This window comes from Camelus dromedarius, chromosome 20 (assembly GCF_036321535.1).
Source record: "Camelus dromedarius isolate mCamDro1 chromosome 20, mCamDro1.pat, whole genome shotgun sequence".
NCBI classification, from domain to species: domain Eukaryota; kingdom Metazoa; phylum Chordata; class Mammalia; order Artiodactyla; family Camelidae; genus Camelus; species Camelus dromedarius.
In genome coordinates, this window is record NC_087455.1 from 7,136,981 (window position 1) to 7,161,327 (window position 24,347).

The 24,347-nt window shown below is 50.5% G+C and overlaps 1 protein-coding gene across 2 annotated transcripts in view; it reads right to left on the reverse strand.

The window, feature by feature from the left end:
- The window catches only part of TG (thyroglobulin), a 203,803-nt gene that overhangs the window by 19,031 nt on the left and 160,425 nt on the right, over positions 1-24,347 (reverse strand). For both annotated transcript variants that reach the window (XM_064476826.1, XM_064476825.1), the window contains 2 exons: positions 13,295-13,459; positions 12,174-12,341 (listed from right to left, as the gene is read on the reverse strand). In XM_064476826.1, the coding sequence (XP_064332896.1) occupies positions 12,174-12,341; positions 13,295-13,459 (333 nt within the window). The remainder of the gene's footprint in view (positions 1-12,173; positions 12,342-13,294; positions 13,460-24,347) is intronic.

Here is a 24,347-nt window from a genome sequence, read left to right on the forward strand (position 1 = left end):
AGGAAGGAAGGAAGGAAGGAAGGAAGGAAGGAAGGAAGGAAGGGAGGGAGGGAGGGAGGGAGGAAAATTACCCAGATTCTGAAAGCCCCAAGTTATCTCTCAAACCCTTGGTCTAGAATTTTCTCTCTGGGAGGCAGCAGAAGATGGCTCTGGGCCATGGGTGCTGGGGCCAGACTATCTAGGGGTGAATCCCAGCTCTGCCTGGTTCCAGCTGTGTGACCTTAAACAAGCATCTGTACCTCTCTGGGCCTTCGTCTCCCCACCAAAAACAGACACAGTGGAGCCCCTCCAGGCAGGGCTGCGGTGAGCACTTGAAGGGTTAACACGTGCCGTGCCTAAGATGGCTCCTGGCACTTCGTGAGTGCTCAGTGAGGGCGAGCCTTTGCCCCACAATGATCACGGTCTCAGTGCTCCCTGCCCTTGACTTTCTCCACCAACTTGTCATCTGGTTTTGTCAGGAGCCCCGGCTTCGGTTTCATTCAATGACTCAAGCGTTCATCGTAGGGGTGCTTTCTGTACCCTCTCCTACTGACAGACCCACTGTTGGTCCAGGGCCGAGTGCCCGCCAGTCCTGGGAAACAGCCCTGAACACACTGACCTGATCAAGCTCCCTGCTTTCGCTGGCCTCCGCTCTAAGTGGGCGGAAATGGAAAATAAGCAAATAGTTGTGCAGTTCATCCAGGACGTGCTATGCAACCGAGCAGGGTGAGAGGCGCGGGGCAGGGCCCTCCTATACAGGATGGTCAGGGAAGGCCGGCAGCTCCCCGGAGATGTGTGTCCAGATGGAAATAATTCTTCCCTTCTTTCTTCTTTTTCTTTTGTCCTTACTCTCTCTTTTTAAAATTTATTTTTTAAATTGAGCTAAAACAGGTTTATAACATCATGTAAGTTTGATGTGTACAACATCGTAGTTCTATTTCTGTGTACCCAACCGCGCTCACCCGGAAAGATTCAGTTTCCACCTGTCACATACACTTGAGTCAGTGAACGAAACTGAAATGAATCCCATTTGCCCTCTCCCCACCCTCCCCCTCTTGTAACCACTACTCTGTATCTACGTGTTTGTATTTTGTTTGGTTTGTTTTGTTCATTTATTTTGTTTGCTTGTTAGTTTTCTATATTCCACATCTGAGGGAAAGGACACAGTATTTGTTTTCCTCCCCTTCCTTCCTTCCTTTCTCTTATCCCAGCATTCTCGCTGTCTGTGTAAGAGCGTCTGGGGAGGGCCATCTCCTCCCCCAGCTCTCAGTTTCCTCATTGCTGAAAACAAGGGGTGATGGAGTGTCAGAGACACAGCTCTTCAGTGTGAGGTCCAGACCCCTCGGCCCTTGTACAGTCCTAGGATGTGTGTTTACATAATTCTAGGCTCTAATGTCAACACTGACATGTGCTTATCGGGACATCCTGACATGTTTAGATTGTTTTCCTAAACATTCCCAAACACACAGGACCTGGGGTTAGAATTCAAGGAGTGGATGTGATCAAAGCGACTCTTCCCAGCAGAGACGGTCTTTCCCCTGATCCTGGGCTGCCTTCAGCCTAGCTCACCAAGGAGAGGTTGGACCAGTTAGTGGAATCACTGATCAGAGGCATGTCTGCTGGTGGCCACACACCAGCTTCAGGAAAGATGCATAAAGGAGAGAGGGAGGGGTGTGCAAAGCAGTTTGAATTCTACCTCAAATGAGGTTATTTACTGGAAAAAAATCTGAAGTAAATATGGCAAAATAATAATAGCTGTTAAATCTGAATAGCAAATTTATGAGTGTTTATTCTATCAGTGACTTTCAAATATTTTGACCCTGATCTACAGCAAAAGAGACATTTTATACATGCAGAATGCACACACACATGAGCACACACACACACACACTCAAAGGCCTGCAGAAACGTTCATGAATTACACGCACACTCAAGGCTGTCACCAGCCGTATCTGACACTGTGTATTCTATTCTAGTCCAGTCTGCTCCAGTCTGTTCAAAAATGCTTGCCTGCAGTCTATGTAATTGATTTCATAAACTACAAATAGTTTAGGAGGAAGCCTGCATTATGTTCTTCTCTGTACTTTTTTGAGTTTCTGGAATATTTCGTCATAAAAATTTTATTACTAACCATTGTGTAGCTCCAATTATTGCCAAACATTTAGCATGTGTATTTCAGTGAAGTATCAAAATCACCCTGTGAGTCGGGCAACTGGGTAGAATTGCTGAATTCCAATGAAGCCTGCACGTAAAGGGCTTAGCACAGAGCTGGGCACGTGGTCAACAGACGTGAGCGATTACTATTCCCTTGTCCAAGGCTTGGGCAGGGGCCTTTGTGTGCCTTCAGGATGTTCTGCTGAATCCCCAGGTGCCGTTACCGTCAGTTTAGCTCTCCAGGGCTACCAAACAGCAGAGGGGCATGCAGGGTTCAGCGTGTTGCCAGGCACCCAGGAGGTGCTTGGGAAATAAGTATTGGACAAATGAATGAAGAAGACACTGACTTTCATAGAGAGAGTACAAGTGAGGCTGCAAGTCCAAAGTCAAACCTCCTAGGTTCAAATCCCAGAGCTGGAAAGACCTGGGTTTGGATGCCAGCTTTGCCACATACCAACAATGTGACCTTGGGCAAATTACTGAATCTTCTCTGCCTTTGTTTTCCCCTCTGTAAAATGGGCACAATAGCATTACTCTCTTCATAAAACTGTCATGAGGTTAAAGGAGATGGCACCTACACATTGTCAGCCTGATGTCTGCTGTGACTGTCACTGGATGTCCAGCTCTGCTGGGCCCAGGGAGCCCAGGTTTTGAGAGAGGCCTGATCCATCCTGGTCCCACTGGCTGTGGATCCAAACCCTTGGAACGCCTCTTCTGAATCTCAGCTGGAAAATGACTGACCCTGCCCCCCAAATTAGAGCTTCCTTCATGGTTTCTGCAGAATCTCTTCCCACCATGAGGCAACTTTTAAGAGCAGCAGGGCACCAGGCCCCGTGCATGGCTGGAAGTGCCACTAACAGTCCAATTTCATGGCATGAATGCTGACGCAAGGGGCCAGTTTATGCTTCTGCGAGATTGCAATGTGTTTCACATTCTAAGGGGATCGGAGCTGCTGAGTCTAGCAGGGGCACGGCCGTGTCCGCGGTCATATTTTGGAGAGATGCTGGAGCGCGGACCTGAGCCCCCAGGGGCATGTGGGAACGGGAAGAGGCCCATTGTCAGCAAGGCCCAGGTCTCCTCCTTCTTGGCGAGATCAGAAGCACAGATGCTGGTGCTGGTTTAATTAGAGAGTCAGCAAGAGGGAGTGGGGCCACCATGTGACTGCGGGGGCGGGGCGTGGGGGGCGCGGGGGTGCTGACTTTACCAGCTGTAAATACAGGAGGCACCTGCCTCAGAGGCGGGTTCGCTAGGGCCGAGCTGGTTAAGGACCACCAAGAATAGGCTCGTCCCTGTGCCTGTTTTTAAAGGACTGCCCTTAACATGTCCTATAGAAAAGTTAGCACCCTGGGAAGCATTGAGGCTGTGGAGGGGACCACAGTCACCTTGAATGCCTGTGGCCTCGTGGACTAAGCCTTGAGACACCCAGGTTCGGACCTGGCTCTGTGTGTGAACTCAGAAGATTCTTTGCTGATCAGTAAGTGCATTCAGTGGATACTCTTCTCTGTGCCTGGGGTCAGTGGTAGAATCACATGAGAATTCATAATTATCAAGTGGATGGCAATAAATATGACTTCTGTCTCCCCTCTGGTTAGTAAGTTATTAAAAAAATAATAATAAGTTCACTTGTGTTCACCCCGAGAGGGACATGATGAAAGCCACTTTGCTGCAGGGCCTTTATCTTCAAGTCACTGTTTGGTCAACAGATTTCTCTTGAGCCCCTGCACGTGCCAGGAGCAGCTCCAGGCACTTGGGGTACATCAGGGGACCACACAGCCTAAGTGCTTTGCCCTTTGCGGGGCTTCTAGTCAAGCTTGGGGGAGGACGATACGTGACAAATCTCTGTAAGGGTGAATGTTCAGTGGTGATCAGGGCTATGGCACAAACGAAGCCGGCAGGGCAGGGAGGGGCACTGGAGTGCTGGCCGGTGAGGGTTGAAATCGTTCAGGGGCCCCTCAGAGGGGCACAGGCCTCATGGAGGACAGTAGAGCTGAGACTGCAGGGAGGTGGCGAGAAGAGCAAGGAGGCCAGTGGAGGGGACCTACATCCTGCCCGGTCCAGGGATCAGATCTCTGCCATCATCTCACACCACTTCCAGTGACTTTCTGCACTTGACCTCTGCTTCCTTTCAGAAAAACTGCCTTTCCGTGGCTTTCTGTGACATCAAATGTTCCTGTTTTTTTTTCCCCCTAAATCTGTAGCTCTGATCTCTCTCCTGAATTCCCAACTCATATACCCAGCTGCCAATCCAAGACATATCCCAAATCTTGGCATGTCTCACTTTTAGCATGACTTTAATCCTAAATTAATGTACCAGCTTGCTCCTTAGACTTTGCAACAGACCTCAGTCTGGTCTCTACTTCTTCTGTTACTTCCCATAGTTAGTTTTCATAGAGTTGCCAGATGCTCTTTAAAAAAAAAAAAAAAAGACAAATCAGTGTAATCACTCTCTAGCTTAAAACTCTCTGATAACTGCCCACAGCAAGTAGAATAAAGTCACTTTTCTAAGGGCCTGTGGGGTCTCATCTAACCGGTCCCTCCAACACATCCAACTTCCTCTCCTACTGCTCCTTCCATTATCCACTGGGTTTCCTAGCACTCCAGCCTTCTATGTCCCCCAGACCAGCCCTGCCTCAGGGCCTTTGCACTAGCTCTTCACCTAGATCCCCTGACAGCTGGCCCTTTCTCATCATTCAGGTCCATCCAGAAACCACCTCCCTGATCTCCCTGTTGAAGTGCTCTTCCCCAGTGCATCACTTCCTCTCCCATTACCAGTACAGTTTTCTTCAGAGCACTTTTCAAGACCTGAAATCCTTACTTTCTTTGCTGACACATCACTGTCCATGTCATCTCCCTAGGACATGAACTCCACAGCCAGGAGACTTATCTGCGCGAGTTACAACTCTCCCCCAGAGCCTAGAGGGGAGACCTGGATGAGTGTGTGTCGCTACACGAATATGCACATAGCCGGGTCCAGCCTCGACCACTAACTGTGGCTGTGAGGGGACACGGGGTCCACTTCTCCATCAGGAGCAGCAGACCCCATGTCCAGGCCCCACCATAACTATAGGGACCCACGATACAATGTTCCTTTTAATTCCTTTTAAAACCAGAAGAAAATAAATACAACAATAATGAATGTATAATAATGACTCCAGCCTGGCTCACATTCATTTGTAACCAGTACAGTCATAAAATATTTTCACTCTTTTGGGAGTACAAGTGAACCCCGCTGATCCCTGGGTTTCTCCACGCTGAGAACAACAATGCACGTGGCAGAGCCCGGGGACAATGACACAAGGTGACGTGTGTGAGTGACAGCTCTGAGGGCCTGGTGGTCACAGTGCCGGCATGGAGGGGTCACAGTGTGCTGGGGCCGCCCAGAGTCAGGAGCCTGACAGGGCTCCAGGGGTCGGGCGCTGTCCCCTTTGCCTAAAAGTCCTCTTGTAACTGCGGGGCTGGTCGCCCTGTGCCCGTTCAAAGGATAAGGAAACTGCAGCTCAAATTGGCTGAGCAACCTGCTTGACTTGCCTGGTTAAAGCCAGGAACTGAGACCCATGTTCCTGATTCCAGATCCTGGGATCTCCACAGGGTTCCACTGTGCTGGGAGTCCGGACCCTCGCACCCCTCCACCCGCCAGGGCCGGGGAATTCGGTGCAGCAGCGCGTCTCCGCAGGAAATCACTGTACTCACTGGGACTCCTGCACGCTCCTCTGCTATAATCTGTCACCAAAGGCTTGATTTTCCTGAGCTGGGGCTCGTGCCAGCGCCTGGGGCTGCCAGGTGCTACTTTCCAACTCTCAGACGGCTGCCTCGTCTCCCTGCTCCCCCCGGGGCCCCCATTCCACCTGCTACCAGACGAGGCCAACTCGCGGCCAAGCTCAGGGGCACCACGGCAACGCGCCGATTCTGATTTTTCTCGCCTTCCTTGGAGATGCTTGTGCTTGGAAGGGAAGGCAGAGCATTGCCTCTTGGAACAAATCTGCTTTTGATCATGCAAATTAATGCCCGGTTAATGTAGGCAGACTGTCAATTTCACCAGTTAGGAAGAGAGAGAGAGAGAAGAGGGGAAAAAAATCCCCACCACGGCGACTGATGAAGAATTTCAACAGGGAGCTGCTACTTCAGAAAATAAAATCATTCTCCGTGAGCAGAACCTTTCCAGGCGGTGCTGATGCACCACGGTATGTGATCAACTTTGTTGGGGTCACTGAGACTCTCTTGGTGGGCCTTTGCCCGCCTCGGGTGGTAGATGGGTGAGGGTCTTCACAAGGACTCGCTGGAAGCCCTACTCACTCTCTTTGGTCTGCAGGAATTTAGTGGGTCTCTGCTGAGGTGGTGGACGGGTGAGTCCAGGGGGCTGGCTTGGGGTGGGACGGATGCCTATCCCTCCTGTGACTTCCCCGGGGAAGCTGGATGGTGTGTGTTTGCGGGTTGGGCTCTGGATGGTACTGATGCAGGGTGGGGGAGGAGAAAGCTTGTGTGTGCCTCTGCCAGGATCTGGAAAATTGGCTCAGGTCAGGCAAGGTAATTCAGTGATTGTAGGTCCTTTGTATTCCTGCTTTCCTGGGATAATTTCCAGGGAAAACAGCTTTGGCATTGATCATAATAGCACAGTAAAGAATTAAGTGAAAAACTAATATGTATTGAGCACGTGCTATTTGCCAGACACTGCTGCATGTATGATTCCTTTCAACATCTCTATGAGGATGTGTACTGATAATCTCCCAATTTTACAGATAGGGAAACTGAGGCTCAGGCTCTGAGGAACTCAAGTACTCCTGATTACAGTCCATGGACACCCAGGACACTCTCCCAGTTCCATAGATGGACAGCTGGGGGGACGGGGTCCTGGTCAGTTCCTTCGTCACGGGGTCACTCCTGCTGGCAGTGCCACTGCAGGTCCAGTGACCCTCTCTTCCCCAACTGCCCTGGGGTCCTGCAGGAGGATGTCTGTCTCTCCATATCACGTGCATCAACCTGTATTTTAGTTATTCACTTGTGCTCATTTTCCATTTTGTTACCTGATGGTGAGCTCCCCGAGGGCAGGGAATTAATTGGTATTTATGCCCCAAACACCCAGCACCGTGTCTGGCACATAGTAAGTGACCTTGTTAAGTTATGTGGCTAAACGAACAGGCCTCTGTGTTGGGAAGACAGGCTTGAGATCCTGTTCTAGGCGGATGTGGAGATTTTCTGCAGTCGATATGTCCTGCTTCTCAGCACGGACAGGGTGGGAGGGGCTGGGCCAGTTTGGATGGACAGAGGATTCAGGAGAAGGAATCGCTGGGATTGAGGCCCTGGGAACGTGCCATCCTGGGGTTCTCCTTGGCTAACGGTGGTTGGACTCAGGTGCTGTGGAGCCTTGTAGAGGGAACAGAGACACCCAGAACCCAACTCTGCTTGTGGGTCACAAGCGGGCTGAGGGAAGGGAGGGCAACCCAGAAGGCACGCGTCAGCAGGATGTTTTGAAATAACACAGTAACTTGGGTGCCGCGTCCAGAGGGCAGCTGATAGCTCGGTTTCCACTTGGGCGTCTACACTACTCCATTGCAGTTCTGCACTGGGCAGGATTCTGAGGATTCCTCTGGGCTATGAGTATGTCTGTAGGTGTAGGTGGTGCTAGAGTTTAGCACACAGAACACCTCAATTGGAGCCAGGGGACTTGCAGTGGAGACTTGACTCTGCAAATGACTAGTTAGGTGACCTTGGGACAATCCTTAAACCTCTCAAAACCTGTTTCTTCCTGGTACTATGGTGTTCAGTGTTGGTTCGTGGGTGCTTACCTCGTAGTATTATGGCTAAGATGAAATAAGATGTGGATAGGACCGCAAAACCCTTTGCACTGAGTGGCCCTGATTCTAGCTGGGTCTGTGTACACGTGAGTGCCCAGAATGCCGTCACTGGTGGACAGCAAGCTTATGGAGGGAGAAGCCAGCTTTTCCCAGAGGGCTGGAATGGAAAGAGGGTGCCTTTGGAGTCAGACAGACCTGGATTTGAATTCTGGCTTCTCTCTGAACTGGTTTCCCATCTGAAATTCAGTGATGATGATCCCTGATTCACAGGGTCATTTGGGGACAAATTATTTCCTTGAAGATGCCTAGGTTAGATCTATAATTTCATTCTTTCAATTGGTTAAAGATTCGCTGAGCACTTACTGTGCACCAGACACTTGTAGGCACCAGAGCTGCAGCAGGAAAGGAGCCAGGTAAAGTCTCAGAGCTCAGGGCTCACATTCTAGTTGAAGAAGAAATGAAATAGTCTGAGTGTTGAGAATGGGGAAGAGGACGAGGGGGAGAGAGACTGCTGGGGGTGTGGCTGCCTTTCCACCTGACTGATCGAGCAAGTTGTCTCTGAAGAAGCAGACCCTGAAGGAAGTGAGGCAGTGAGTTACCTGGGGAAGAACATCCCAGAAGAGAGTACAGAAGGTGCCCAGACCCTCAGCGGGGAGTGTGCTTGGCATATTTGAGGAATACCATAGGATCCAGCTGGGCTGAAGCACAGTGAGCCCAGGGGAGCCGCAGGAGATGAGGTCAGAGAGCAAATAGGGGCCACAGCAGATAGCGGCATCTCCTCTACATGCGCTGAGGCCACTGGAGGGCTTGAAGCAGAGGAGGGACATGGTCTGACTTCTACTGCAGAGGGTTTACAGCAGCCACTGTGGTTCTCGTAGACCACAGGCGACAAAGCCAGAAGCAGGGAGATGGTTGGAAGCCATTATAAAAATCCCGGAGAAAGATGATGGCAGGGATCAGGGGGGTGGCAGAAGACGTGGGGAGAGGTGGTTGGAAACAGTTTGGAGATGCAGCCAACCAGCTGTGCCCATAGGATGCTGGTACGAGGAGAGAGAGGTTGGGATCCTGAGCAGGCAGGCACGGAGCCTGTTTATGGAGATGGTAAGGACAGCGGAGAACACGCTGCTCGGAGGCAGGGGCACAAGTGGAATCAGCAGTTCAGTCTGGATGTGTTAGCAGTGAGAAGCGATGAGACATCTAAGCGCAGATGTCAAGTAGACAATGGGCTAAACCAGTCTAGAAGTTCAAGGGAAAGGTCCAGGCAGGAGGTATAGAGATGGGCTGGAGGCACGCATTAAGGAGAGATCAGCATGCAACGGCACTGGACGTGTGGACCTGCCTTCAAATCCACATGTTACTATGTCCCTCCTCCTCCCAATTCTCCACATCAGGCAGCGCCTGGGTGGGTGCCCAGCAGGACGCAGGCTTACAAGAACCACCCGGGAGCTGCACTGACGCCTGTTCACAAGAGAATACACGGAGAAGGAAAGAGAGGAATAGTCTAACCAAGAATAAAGGTGCCGAGGGAGCACTGCCCGGGCCTGGGGTATGGATACGAGCCGTGGAACGGGGCTGGCTGCTTCTCCACCAGGCCGTTTCCCTATCCTGGTGCCTGGACTCGAGCGCACGCTCTCCTACCCATCCCTGGGAGCAGGCAGTGAGCTCCTATCAGCAGGCACCATTTTTCTTTGCAAGTGGATCAAGGAAACATTTCCTTGAAAGCCTCAGAGGGAAACTCAATGAGAGGAATAGAAATGCATTGCTGAGGAGGAATCCTAGGCCCCTGCACCCAGGCTCCCTGCTGAAGGGGCTCAGACATTCAGGAGAGAGATGGGAGACTCCCATGATGCTACTGGGAGGGGACCAGGAAAGACCAAAGTGGCTGCAGGCAGCCCTTTAACAACGGGCTGGCATCATCCGAAAATACAGATTTGAGCTGCCCTTTGGTCCACCCCAGCACCAAATCTGCCAGTAATACCCTTCTCGCTGCTTCCCAGCCCCAGTGAATGGCTTTTCCCCTGCTGGTGGGAGGAGTATGGGAACTTGCTGCCAGGACCTGCTTCCCTCCACCTGTCTGGGATGGCCCCTCAGGCTCCCAGGAATGTGGTTCTTCCTCTCTCTCTAAGGTCGGAGATGGCTGGGATGCATTCTCAGTGCACGATCCAAAGAACTGACACTCAGAGGAAGCAGCATCTTCTGCACAAAGATTCCCACATCCTCCCCTGCCGGGCAATGTGAAATGCGGGGCTGTGTGGAAGAGCGTGCAGGCCAATGGCACGTCTCTCCATCATGGCCACGCTGTAGGGCAGGGTCTCCCGCGTGGAGCGTGTAGACTGTGCAGCGTGCTTTAAAATTGCTTTGTTTTCATGAATCTCTTACAGCGATTAGTCTAGGAGTGTGCGTGTATATAATTTATACTCAAATGCCTAGGCTGACTAGGTTTTACCTGATGACGAGCTTAATCAGAAGTATTTTGAAGACACACTACTTCCGAGAAGAAAAGCCCAGGGCTAGTGGTAGAGAGTGGCATTTTTTTCAGGGTTTCTGAGTGTTAGTCTGGTTCAATAATCAACTTGTGGCCCCTTGAAGTAAAGAGCTGAGTTATATACGGGTCCTTGACAAAAAAAAGTAGGGATGGATCAGGGGCAAAAATTCCTTCTCCATGGCTGTGAGTCAACCAGACGGAAGCTAATAGTGAACAAGGTCTGCTCTATGACCCCCCTGCAGCTACACACACACACACACACACACACACACAACACTCTCTATTTATGCATATACATGTACATGCACACATATATGTACATATGTTGTAGATAATTTGCAGATATGTTTAGTAATGTCAGTAACACGAAATCCAAAGCATACGTTTTCACACTGCCACGCCTCCTGAGAGAGCCCGTGTTGACTGCTTGTTGTGCATCTCTCTACACCCACTGTCCTTTCCCATAGATACATACACAATTATACATATTTACACATTTACAGGTTGCTTGTTCTTTAAAAACTATGATTGCTACTTTAATTTCACGTTCCTCTGCATTCCTGTCTTTTGTTTTCTGTTTAACAGCACGTCACAGGCAACCTTCAGCCAGGAGAGATGCGTCTGGTTCATTCTTTTCACCATCTGCATCATATTCAATAGTTCGTGTGTATCTTAATTTAGGCAGCCGTTTCCCTGGCACTTACAGGCATTTGAGTTGCTTACAGTGTTTTGCCACAATAATTGCATCTATCATGTCAAAGTGGTGCTTTTATTGTTGTAACATAGATTCCCCTAAATGAGGTAGATTACCCAAGGGAACAGAATAATCCAAAGGATGTAAGATCCCATTTGGTTGCATTAATGATTCTTTTTTGTTATGAGTTTTTTTGTTTTTTTTTTTAATGGAGGTACTGGGGATTGAACCCAGGACCTCATGCCTGCTAAGCATGCGCCCTACCACTTGAGCTATAACCTCACCCTCAATGATTCTCTTTTGTTGTTACTAATTATACTGCCTTATACTCAGTAGAGCCAGACAGAGCCCCGCGTTGAGTGTGTGTTATCAGTGTGTGTCATGCGCTGGGGCCACCGTCCCAGGCTGACAACCTAGAGGGCCCATCAGGAGCTACTTGACAAGGAGAGGTGGGTGGGTCAGGGGAGGGTGTGCGTGACCTCTTCCAGGCTGAGCCACATTCTACTGAGATCTAGAGATGGTTTCTCTGGTCAGAGTAGGAAGCATGTGTCCAGGCAGATAAATGACCTCACAAATTCCTCGCACTTCGCGGAGTCTCCAACAAGCCACACAAAGCTGCTCTTTCCAGGTGTGTGGCCCTTGCTTCCCTGGGAAGGTTAGGAAGCTCAGAAACTTGGAAGGCTGGTGTTTGTGTTTCCCTGCCAGGACTCCCTTCATCACCCTGCCTCTCCTTCTCCCAGTCTGCATGGGACAAGCATCCTTCGTGGAGCAGGGGTACCCACGACCTGGAACCCTGCAGCTGCAGAGCTCCTGAGTCTGGCTCTGCTCACAGTTTCCCACGCTGATTCATTCACAGATGTAACTTGGGGGTGCGCCTGTGTCTGTGTTGCTCCCAACTCAGCAGGTATCTTATTTCTGAACCCCACCTCCCACCACCACCTCCCAAATTCCTTATAGAGCCTTTGCACTTGTAGTTTTTCAGTAATTATTTTGGAAATAAGCAAGTCAACGATTCTTGACCAAGGTCAGACTTAGGTCCAGAGCCACCCCGGAGGCCACCCCCGCCTACCTTCACGGCCTTGGCCCTGTTTATAAGCCCATCGTCCTGAGAGCTCCCGATGAGCAGATCCACCTTTGCCCGCGGAGGCCTCTGCAGCGCTCTGGCTGGAGCCTCTCGGAGGTACTGGCCGTCGACCACAGGACCCCAGTAGTGGAAAGGACCACTCACAGCCAGGAGCTGCACGGGGTGCAAAGGGGTGCCGTTATTTATATGGATTTTAGCCTTTAAAAAAATGGTACTGGCGTAATCAGTTGCATTGCTTTGCTTCCTCAGGTCTTAACCATAATGAACACTGATGTTATCCACCTGGGGCTCTACTGAGAAATGACCAGAACAATAGGCAGGCAGGACACCAGGTGACAGTGTCAGGGGTGGGAAGCTGAGTCTCCAGATCTACTGGGAGGAATGGGTAAGGCTGAGCCTGGTGTTGTGTGAGCCAGGCGGGAGGAGACATTGACTGAGGAGGGGTGGTGGCCAAAGGCAGGATGTGCCAGGGAAATCCATCAGCTTTAGCCGCTGTCTGATCAGCCCACATTCAGAGGAGCTGAGGATAAACCCCACTCCAGGTCTGCAAGTCCAGGCTCACTGCCTAAGGGATTAAGCCACCAGCTCAGATGATAGTTATTCCTGCTAGTTTCCCTTTCATTAACATCAGGGCCAGCCAGAGATGGGGGGCCGTGAGCAGGATCCTTACAGGCTGGAAGAGGGAGCACACAGGTCTATCTAAGGGGGCATGGTGGCCTCACTCCACTGCAGCCGTGACCATAACGCTCAGTACATGTAGCAGTGACGTGACTGGGTGCCATCATGGTCCCAGACCAGGCAAGACCCTTTCCTCGGGTCACCTCATTTTCCTCTCCTAGTAACTCTATAAGGCTCACAGCATCACTCCCATTGTACAGATAAAATCCTATGTGCAGAGAGATCTGTCCACCTTCAGGACCCGTGCGTGATCCATTACGGACTGTGGCCCACACACGGCCCTGGCGGTCAGGGAATACGCATTCTAGCTCCAGCTGGTCATCAGCCTACTGTGTGGCCTTGGGTGGGCCCTGTCTCCTTTCCTGGCCCAGTTTCCTTTTGTAAGAGATCAGAGAACGTCCCTCCCCAACTTGCACACGAGTGCCCACCTTGGTCTGGGCGTCGTTGAGGATGTTGGCAGGCTCCTGGCGGAGGCAGGACACCGTCTCTCGGATGGGTGAGGGGGGGCAGCCGACCTCCTTTGCCAAAGCAGCTGCCTGCTGCTGAGCCCTCTCTGGCCTGATGACAGCGGCAGGGGAGAATGCGGAGCCGCCCTGGAAGAGAAGGCAGACTCAGGGCCGGTAGTCTCACTCACGTCCTTCCCCCACTCAGCCCAGAGGCCGCAGGGCCACATCAGGGTTCTGCATCCTTCATCCAGGCTGGGAGTCCCGGGACCCTTCCCAGGAGGCCCGCAGGCATGTGGGAGGTCAGGACTGATCGGTGTCATGTGAACATGCTGTGGGATCTTGAACGAGTCTCCCCAGGCCTCAGTTTCCTGTGAGATGAGGGCAGTGGGTGCAGTGATCTTCAGTCCTGGCTGTGAACTAAAGTTGTACATTGAGGCAAAGAGCTGGTTAAACCGGAACAAAGATCAGAACAGTCCGCTGGGAAGAGGGCTCTGCAAAAAGTAGACACATCCCACCACCGCCTCCTGGGGCTCCTTAAATAGCAAGCTCTCAAGAACTGTGTCTGCTTTGTCTCATGTAATTGTCACAAGGATATGGGGGCAGGAGGGACAGCGGCCATCCCCACTCTGCAGACAAGACAAACTGAGGCTCCGAAAGGACAGGAAGAATTTTCATTTATCAAGTACCTAATATGTACCAGGAGCTAGGAGCTTGGCAACAATGATTTTAAGTACTTCATATATATTTACTCATTAAATCCTCTCCACAACTCTGAGATGTAAATGTTATTTACCCCCTTACCATAGAGGAAAGTAAGGCACAGAGAGGTTCAGTATCCTGCCCATCGTCACACAGCTGGTGGGTGGCAGAGCCAGGACTCCAGTCCTGGCAGCCCACCCCCCGGTGGTGCTCTCAACCCCACATTAGGCCCTGTGTGTTTTCACGTCCAGAACAAGACGGTGCATCACATCCTTGAGCTGACCTGTCCCCTCTTGCTCTGATGTAAGCAGAGCACTGATGTGGCTGACTCCGTGGTGGGTGTTCCCATGTGCACCTCCACCCTGAGTTAAGATACCGGCAACACCGAGCTCGGCTTCCTCGTATGTGAAATGGGTTTACCGGAGGGCGCCGCCCTTTCTGGGTCTTTCAGAGGACCATTGAATTAAAGCAGAAGCAGCATTCTGGAAACTGTAAAGTGAGGTGCCATGCTCACCTGGATCGTTGGTGCTATGACTCATCGTGTCAAAGAGACAACAGATAGATGTGTACAGGGGAGGAGACCCGTCCTCCCAAGTGCCCACTGGATGGATTTCCTGGGATAAGGGAGTGCGTTCCAGTGCTGCCTCCCGGGAGGTCCCAGTGGGCTTTGTGGGTCAAGTCAGGACTGAAGGGTCACCGGCAAAGCACAGGCGTTGCAATGAAAACAGGCTGCCCCGAGGTAGACAGAGAGCTGAGGGCAGCCCTGGGCAGAGCGGATACCCACAGGGCAGGCAGAGGGCCGGGGCCCAGGACTGCGCCTGTCCTCAGGGAGAGTCGAGGCCCCGAATCGCAGGCTCTAAATGCAGCGCAGGGTAGAAGCTCTGTGCCCCAGACCTGGCCCCAGTTCCACAGGCTGGCTTCACATGCTCACCAACCCCTCTTCTTCCTGGGTAACAGAAGTACTGACCCACGTGGCCTGTCGGGGGAGGCTGAGATGCCTAAAAAACTCAGGAGCCAGTCTCTGTGGAGTATTTCTGTGCATCCTTTGTATGTGACGGATATTAATTTACTGAAGCCTCACAACCATCCCACGAGGCAGGTGGACTTCTCACCCCATTTTATAGATGAGCAGGTGAAGGCACAGGGAGGCCCTGGTGATCTCCAGCCAAGGGCTTGCCCTGAGCTTCAGGGCAAGGGAGAACCCTAACTCCCAGGCTTAAGCAGTAGTAAAAGTAAAATGTCCAGCCTGCCAGGGCCTGGAAGTCGGCAGCAGTGGCCGCAAGTGAGGGTCACGACGATTGAGCCCCAGTGTGGAGGCTCTGTGCCTGCGGGTTTACCTTTCTATTGATGAGGGATCAGCTTTTCTGAGAAGCACTGGATGTGCTTAGTCTTAAGGGAAAACACACACACACAAACTCACGCCACACACACACACACACATTCGAGATGTTCAAGGTCAAAGCCCCATGTTTTACATCATCAATTGAGCTGAAAAGTGCAGAGCACTGAGCTGGGTCTCTGAGCCCAGCTTCGCCCACCGGTAGGCTGTGGGGAGATGTGGATTTCAGGATGGGGCCCTGCATTGTGTTCTACATTTTCTACAAATAGAAAAAGCCAGAGTCCCTGATAGGGTGAGGATGTGGTTAAAGGCGTGGGTTTTACGCTGATATCGCAAGACTGCTCGGAGAACATTCCTCCCTGCGAGTACTTTGTTTTAATCGATCTTTCTGAAGGAAACCACGTTCTTCATGGAAAATCAGTGGTTATACAAGCCAACGGCTAGCCCAGCCCTCACTTTGAAGCACCTGATTGGAGACAAAGAACCTGGGGGCTGGAGGTGGGGGTTGCGGTGGGAGGAGGTGCAGAGTTGTGAAAAGACCTGGGGCTTTGGGGGCAGAAGGACCAGGTTCAAACTCCAGGCTTGCTACTGGCTGATGAACTAACCTTGGGCAAGTGAGTGACAGCTGGGCCGTAGTCTCCCCATCTGTGAATGGGGATGATGACCCCACCTCACAGGTCACGGTGAGGGTGCCCAGGAAGAGGGGGAGATGACCTCCGCCTGGTGGGCAGCAATGTTCCTATTGCTCTTAGCACCACAGGGCCCATGGGACTGGCTGTGGGGTCGCTCCAGCCTGCCCTGTCACGCCAGCTGTCCCCAGGCCTGGGCCCGCACTTTATCTCAATCTGACCTAGCTATCAAATGGCAGTGAGTTTCCACTTGTTTTCTTTTTAACTTTAAAAATAGTGCAGGGACAAACCACAATTGCTGACCACTTCTTTTTCTCTTGAACATGGTAAAGCATCTTGACCTCAGTCAGCCACTGTGGTCACTTCTGAGTCAGGGCCTACCCCTGGCTAAGCACAGGCACAGACCACAAGGCTAAGATAGAAAGACACACTCACAGTACAATCACACACACACACACACACACACACTCACACAGAGACACACACACACAGCCACACACACAGCCATACACAGGCACACACTCAAAAACACTCTCACAGAGACACAAATAGAAAGACACCCCACATGCACACTCACACACACAGACACACTCACACACACAAACATACAGACACACCAGACCTCCTTGAAACTGACACCTCAGTGAACCACTCGCAGGCCTTCCACGGAAAGCAACAAGGAGGGGGTGGTTCCTGTGACAAAGGTGGCCGTCCCAGGAGGGCCCCGTGGCCCTTTCTTAGGCAGTCAGTGAGTCTGAGGAGGGGCTCTGGGTGGAAGGTGTGGCTTCCAGGAGGTGCCGGCTCCTCATCCCCGTCCCAGCACTGCTCACCCTGCCCTGCCCCGCCTCGCACGTGGGCTCCTTGTCTGTAAGGGGGATGGTGATGGGTGGTCTTTGCTTCTTGGGGAAGGAGGGGACAGGTGGGAAGCTAGGTAGGCGCCGGCTGGGGCACTGTGTGGAATCAAGGGGTCCATTTATGCAGAGCCCCTGAGACAGCGCCCTGCACGTAGACACAGAAATGGTGGCAATAATTATCATTAAAATAGGGCTCACTATGTGCCATGCATTGTGGGAAAGCCGTGCATGTACAGGCTGATTCACACCCCTGAACGCCCCTATGAGGTCGGTACAGTGTGATCAGGACCTCACAGGTGATGAAACGCAGGGGCAGAGATGGGGCCCCCGCCCCACGTCTCAGGTCTGGACGGGTGGCAGAGGGATGTGATGGCACCAGGATCTGAACCCAGGCACGTGGCTCCTTACCAACATGTCCTAACTACTGTGTGTCCTCAGTCTTACACCTGTGGTTGCCAGTCTCTTTCCATCTCTGCACAAATGTGAGGCCAAAGCAATGTGGGAGGTCAGGGCTCTGGGTCAAGGCAGACCGGGTTTTGACTCCCGCTCTGCCCGTTGCCACCTTGCCACCCACCTTCGTCATTCTGAGCTTCCAGCTCCTGACTGGGAAAATGGGGACGTTACGGTGAACATTTGCAGAGATGATGTACAGACTGAACAAGGCAATGGATGTAAACTACTTACCACAAAGTTGTCATTCGGTGAAGTCACTTGTAACTGTCATGGTGAATATTGTTATCCATGCGTTTAACTCCTACAATCTGACTTATTATCATGGCCTAAAAAACTCAATTAAACCCATCGTTACAAACTAAGTGACAGGAAGTAAGTCCCCTGTGATCTCTGCCTTGGAGGCCTGCTCACGCTCACTGCCCACTTTTTGAAAATATGGACTATATCCAGCAGAACACACATATCAGTGGCCTCAAGACAAGGCTCTCTATCATCAGGGTAAAGAGAGAGCCAGGATTTCTCATGCTTTGAAAATTCAGAGTGGGGAGGGATTTCTGAGCAAGAGGGTGGTCCGGAGGAAGCTATACAGAAGTAGGACTTGAGTGAGCTTTGATGGGAGGAAATGATTAGAGAAAAGGAAAGAGAGCAGGTGGCCACTCTTGGGGGACTGGGCAGGGATGGCAGGTGAACCCAGAGGTCTGATACCTAAAGGAGCCATAGGGGACAGGTGCTGGCTTCAAATATCTCAGCGTCCTCAGGACAGGACTTGGAACTCAGGAAAATATGTACTGAATGAGTAAGCCAGTGACTGAGTAAGTGAATGGATGGATGGATGGATGGATGGACCAATTAATTCTCCTGAGTGAAGAAAGGTGTGCGCGTAGAAGGGTGGCAAGGAACAAAGTTGAGAGGGCATTAAATCCAACCTAAGCAAGAGATGCAGTTAGAAGGTAGGAAACCCCAGGGTACTATCCCACAGGCAACGAGGATTCAGCAAAGGCTTCTTAACAGGGTGCTGCACAAGGTATCTCAGAAACATCAGCGAGTCATTTGCGCATTCGTAGCGCTGAAAATGGCACACAGCACCCAGTAGACTCTTAGCAAAGGAGCATCGAGGTCTCCTGAACGTGAACTCCTGACGGCAGAAGCTGGGATGGTTATTCCTTTACCCCCAGAGCCGAGCACAAAGCTTGGTGCGTAGAAGTCCTTTGCTAGACACTGGTGAGCAGAATGGAACTCAGATGAATGGCTGGGTGGTGGATTGACTGCTGAGTGGGGTGAACGGGAGAGAGGACCCGTGTGAAGCCGGGAGCCCAGCAGAGGCTCGTGTGGTCTGAGGAGACAGGGGCGAGGCGTGAACTGCAGCATCACTGCCACTGCCCTGCATCGGACCCTCTCCTGGGAGCTGGCCCAAACCTGGCAGATTGCAACCAGAATATTGCAGACATGTGGCTTGGGAGATGACGTTGAGGCAGCCAAGACAGCTTGCGGAGAAATGCAAACTAAAGCAGAGATGGACTTTAAAAAAATCATCTTTTCATCCAAGTCAGTGCAGTATTATTCTCTTTCATCTTTTCTAAACTGAAATCATCTTTACTTGATCCCTAAAAGCATGAGTTTTACTCTAATTTGTAGCACTTCAATCTTGGCAAAACTTCAGTAAAAGGGATGATCGTTAGCACAAAACCTTCATCTTGAAACCCTAGTCTTAGGGCATCGGAGCACGCATCCCGCTTCTTCTCGGGAATCAGCGGTTCTTGGTTTTCCTTGGTGAAGCTCAGGGGATGTGGATGGAGAAAAAACCAAAAAGCACATCTTAGCCCTTGTTAATGTGGCTTGAATATCAGCTGAGGTGTTGCTGTTGCCCCGAAGCATCTTCACACCCGGTGCGGGGGTGAATCGCTGTCTAGGAGAGCACGTGAGTGGCAAGGAGGTTGAAGGAGGTTCAGCGAGCGACGCTGCTTTTGCAGAGAAGTGTGAGTGTACAAAATACTCCACCTCTCCAAGCCCCAGGGCCTCCACCACAAACCCCCGGCCTCACAGCCTCGTCCCAAGAGGTGCACGAAGCGCGCTGCGGCGGGAGCTCAGCGCGGCGCCTGGGGCAGAGCACGTGCTCCCCTGGCGTCCGTTCCTTCTGCTCCTCTTACTTCTACGGGTCCTCCCAGGAGGCCGATGGCACACTGGCCCTTTACTCACTAAGTCTACATGGTCGTTCTCTTTAACACTTTGAAAACAACGTCAAGTATGGAAAAGTGGTGTAGCACCTCACAAATCGTGGCTGATTGCAGGAGTCAGAGGCTGCAGGGAGCACCAGCAGCCCGGTCCCCCCGAGGGGCAGGGGACTGGGCAGGAGGCACGGCTTGGCTTCACGGCCACTTCTGCTTCCTCCTGACCCTCTCCTGACTCCCAACCTCTCTCCACCTGCATCTCCCCACCTTCAAGTTGTGTAACTTTTAAAGGGAAGTGGAAGCAAATCAAACATTTCTAAAGTACGTCTTGAGAGCCAGGTCATTCATGCACGTGTTCACATCTCATCCTCACAACAGCCTTATAAGGATTATCACTCCCACTTTACAGATGGAGAGACTGAGGCCCAGAGTGGACAAGCACGTTGTTCAAGGTCTTGGGACTGAGAGCAGCAGAGCCAGGACTATAACACTTGCACTGTTCCCCCATGCTGTCCTCCCGACAGCTGGAAACGAGAACTCAGCCCATCACTCCGATTTTCCTCTCCACTTGGGAGTGGCTGATGGAGGGTGACTCGTAAACAAGTCCTTTGCAAGAGTGGCCAGGACAGAGAGAAGAAAGGCGGGGCGAGGCTGGCTTCTCCCGAGGCAGGAGTGCCAAAGGAGAGAGGTCTCCCACAGCAACGGCTCGGAAAGGCCTGTTGTCATGATGTCGTTATGTCTGCAGCCTGGAGAAGTCACGCGGAGACAAACCAGAACCCACCCTGGGTCACTCTGACGTGCGTTTACAAAGTACCATGCTCTGCTTTATATGAAGCACTGGCTCAGACTGTCACATTTAAATACCCACCCGATGAAGCAGGAAGAGCCAATGTTATTTGAAAAGGAAATACATTACTTATTTAATCACCCTTTTGTACATTCTCCACTTCATTCCAAAAAGAAACCAGGGTACACTCAGGAAGGACTGTCGAGGAAGTTTAATAACCTGCCAGTACCAGGTGAAAGGCTTTAACCCCACGTTTCCGACCCCGAGATGCTGTGGTTTTCCCATGCCTCAGCGGATGGCAGGGATCGTGTGAAATTCAGAGCAGCCCGTCCCGCTTGCCCCCTCCCCACCGCCAGTCACTCTGCCAGGCTCTTGGGCTAGTCCGACTTTATCAATTCCTGGAGCTCCCTATTAATTCCAGGGGAGGGAACCAAGGGCAAGTCTTATGGGCTTTTTATACTTTTCAGAATATTCTAACTTTCTTCTGATGAATTCATACTAAACTCCTAATTAAAAAAAAAAAATCTAATTACATTTAAGGCTCAATCCCATACTAAAATACAACTTCTCCTTGTCAAGAGGAAAGCAGTCATAATCACTGACCAGCGGACAAGCGGCACGGCCAAGACCATTTAAGAACCCCTCAGCAGGGGAATAAGGGGTGGAGCAGAAGGGAGCCCCCCGAGGGCGAAGGGCGGTGGTCCTGACTGAGAGGCGTGGCCCGAGAACAAGCCTGGCCGTCAGCACGGGCTGGTCCAAACGCCAGTCCTCTGCACACCCTAGAAAAAGGCCAGCGTGTATTGCTCTCCTCCACTGGTGTCACCTCAGTCTAGTTAAAGGAGCAACTTCTGCCATTTCTACAGCCAAAACAGCAGCGCAAAGATCAATAGTAGAAAACACAGGTGAGCAAAGGAAAGAAAATTAAAATTACATGTAATCCTCCCAAACGAGGAGCATGACAGCTAAGTGCTGTTCGCCTCCCAGCATGTCTCCTTCATTTGTGTGTGTGTGTGTGTGTGTGTGTGTGTGTGTGTGTGTGTGTGTTTGCATATTTACGTGCAGGAACTAGGAAGAGCATACTGATTCTGAACCTGTCTTCTTCACCTCACAGGCCATTGTGACTATCACCCTGCACCAGTATCTCTTCACTTAGCAGACTGTTTCCAGTGCCACCTGCATCGCGTATGTAGGCTGCTGGGGAGAGTCGTGGAGAGACTGGGGGCAGCTGCAGGCCAGGTAGTGTGGCAGTCTTGGATGCAAAGCTCAGCTCCGACTTGTAGTTTTTGATTTGGACTCCTTCTTAATCTGTAAGAAGGAGTGTAATGGTTCTGACAGCTTCCCCAGAGGACTGCTGTACTGAGAAAGGAGACGATTTTCTTATAACATTGGGTACCTTGCGCACTGCAAGTATTCAATAAATGAGAGCTATTAATGTCTCTAGTTTGATGCTGTTTTAGACAACACTGAGATGCACATCCTTAGAGCTGAATCTAGTCACGTATCTATGACTTGCTTATTACACACAATTACTGGGTCAAAAGGTATCTACATTTTTTTTTCCTGAGAGATAATGAAAATGTATTGCACAGTTTACGTAATGTTTTAATGGTCTCCCATTAAGTAGATACCATGTGGAAAAACCTTTATTAAAGGAAAATATTTTTTGTATTACATACGTATGATGAACATTTCAATAGTATGTTAAGCCATGTTTCTCGGCCTCTATAGCTAACTTTTTGAAAAATGGCTTTATTGAGATATAAGTCACATACCATCCAGTTCACTCATTTAAAGCATACAATTCAATGGTTTTTAGTTATATTCACAGAGTTGTGCAAACATCACCATAATCTAGTTTTAGAATATTTTCATCATCCCACAGAGAAATCTAGTACCCATCCCTCAGCCCCTATCAACCACTAACGTACTTTCTGTCTCTATGGAGACGCTAATTCTGAATGTGTTATACAAATGGAATCATACCACGTGTGGCCTTTTGTGTCTGGCTGCCTTCACTGCATCCATGCTGTAGCACAAAAGCGTCGGTACTTCATTCCTTTTTGTTGCTGAATAATATTCCATTGCATATATATGTGATATTTTGTGCCTGTATTTATCAGCTGATGGAAATTTGGGTTGTTTCTACTTTTTGATGATCATAAACAATGCTGCTGTGAGCATTCATGTTCAATTTTGTGTGCATGGGTATATGTCATGTCATTTCTCTTGGCTGTATTCCTAAGAATGGAACTTCTCGGTCATATGGTAACACTATATTTAACCCTTTGAGAAGCTGCCAAAATGTTTTCTAAAGCAGCTGCACCATTTTATATTGCCACAAGCAATGCACAAATGTTCCAATCTCTCTACATTCTCAGCAACACTCATTATTGTCTTTTATTATTTTTAGAGCAATTTTAGTGGATATGAAGTGGTATCTCATTGTGGTTTTAATTTGCATTTCCCTAACATTGAGTGATTCTGAGCATCTTTTCAGGTGCTTATGGGCCATTTGTATATCTTCTTTGGAGAAATATCTATTCAGATCCTTTGCCCATTTTAAAATTGGGTTGTCTTTTTGTTAGCGAGTTTTTAAGTATTCTCTTTATATTCTGGATACAAGTCCTTTATCAGATACATGATTTGCAAGCATTTTGTTCCATTCTGTGAGTTGCCTTTTCGCTTTCTCGATGCTATTTTTTGCAGTACAAAAGTTTATAGCTTTGGTGAAGTCCAATGTATTTATTTATCTTTTTGCTGCATGTGCTTTTGGAATCATATCCAAGAAACCATTGCTTCACCTAAGGTCCAGGAGTCCTGCTTTGCATTCTAAATATACATATTATAAAACATTATTTTTTACAATGTGCTGCCGGATTGCCCTGCAAAAAGGTTGCACCTTGGTGTGTTATTATTTGCAAACTTAAACCACCAACCAACCGTGTCTACACGTGGAGAAAAGGGAAGGCAGGAACCAGCAGGTGGTGGGCACCTGGTGTGTTCTACACACTTTACATCATCTTCTCAGTTTGTGCTCACTGAGACTCTGGACCAGGGAGCAGTGGCTGTGCCCCTTTTATTAAGGAGGGACAAAGCCTCAGAGAAGATAAATGACCTGCCCCAAATCACCCAGTGCTCACGAGCCACTTATCTCTGAATCACCACACCGCCTGGCCTCCGTGTGGCAGAGGGAAGAGGGATGGGGCATCTGTGTGCTCTCAGCCTCACATCTCCTGACATCCTTGGCGAACACTGCTCTCCACGTGGTTCGGCTGCAAACTGTCCCCCTCACCTGCCGATGTTCTGTGTGGAGGCCTTGCCCCAGGGTCCGCTGCGGGGAGCCCTCTGGAGGGGAGGGGGCCTCCGGGGCACTTGCTCTAGCTTGGCTTTGCCCCTTCAGAACAGAGCTGAGGCTCCAGTCACGCTTTTCCTCTGGGCTCTTGGAGACTTGACAAAATGCCTTTTTTTCCATCTGCCACAAACATTACATCCCATGGCCTCAGTCACCTTCTGGCTGTCAGAAACCATTTAAACGCTTGGCACTTGAAAAGCACTGATTTCCTAGGCAAAGGTGTCACCCTTTAAAAGTGACCCCCAGATGATGGCCCAGGCTGTGCCTGCTCCCATATTTAAAGAGAGTTGAAAGGACAGGCTCCTGAGTCTTTCCCTCCATCTCAACCAGCAGTTCACAGGTACACACTGGGTAGGGAGCACCTCTTAAAAATAATTTTGTAAGAATAACTTGTAAAGTGCCTAAACATTTCTCTCGAGTCACTGCTTCCTGTAGCTTTGTTTTAGGGACCAGCTGGCCCAGAATAATGCCTAGGGCAGCTGGGACCGCATGGAAGAGATGGAAAGTCTTGGCCCTGGAGGATGTCAGTCTGTTTGGTAAGGTTGGGATTTTATTCATCCCTCTTAGGTTTGTCATGTGGGATGGTGACATCAGGACATATATGAGGTACCGGGGGCAGCAGCCCTGGCCCAGAGCTGTGTTTGTCTGTCTAACTTCAAGGGGGGAAGATGGAGAGGCGAGAAGCCCTGCCAGTACCCCCGGCCCAGAGGAGCTGGCTCCCAACTGAAGCCTCGTGGCTCCGCTTGTTTTTCAT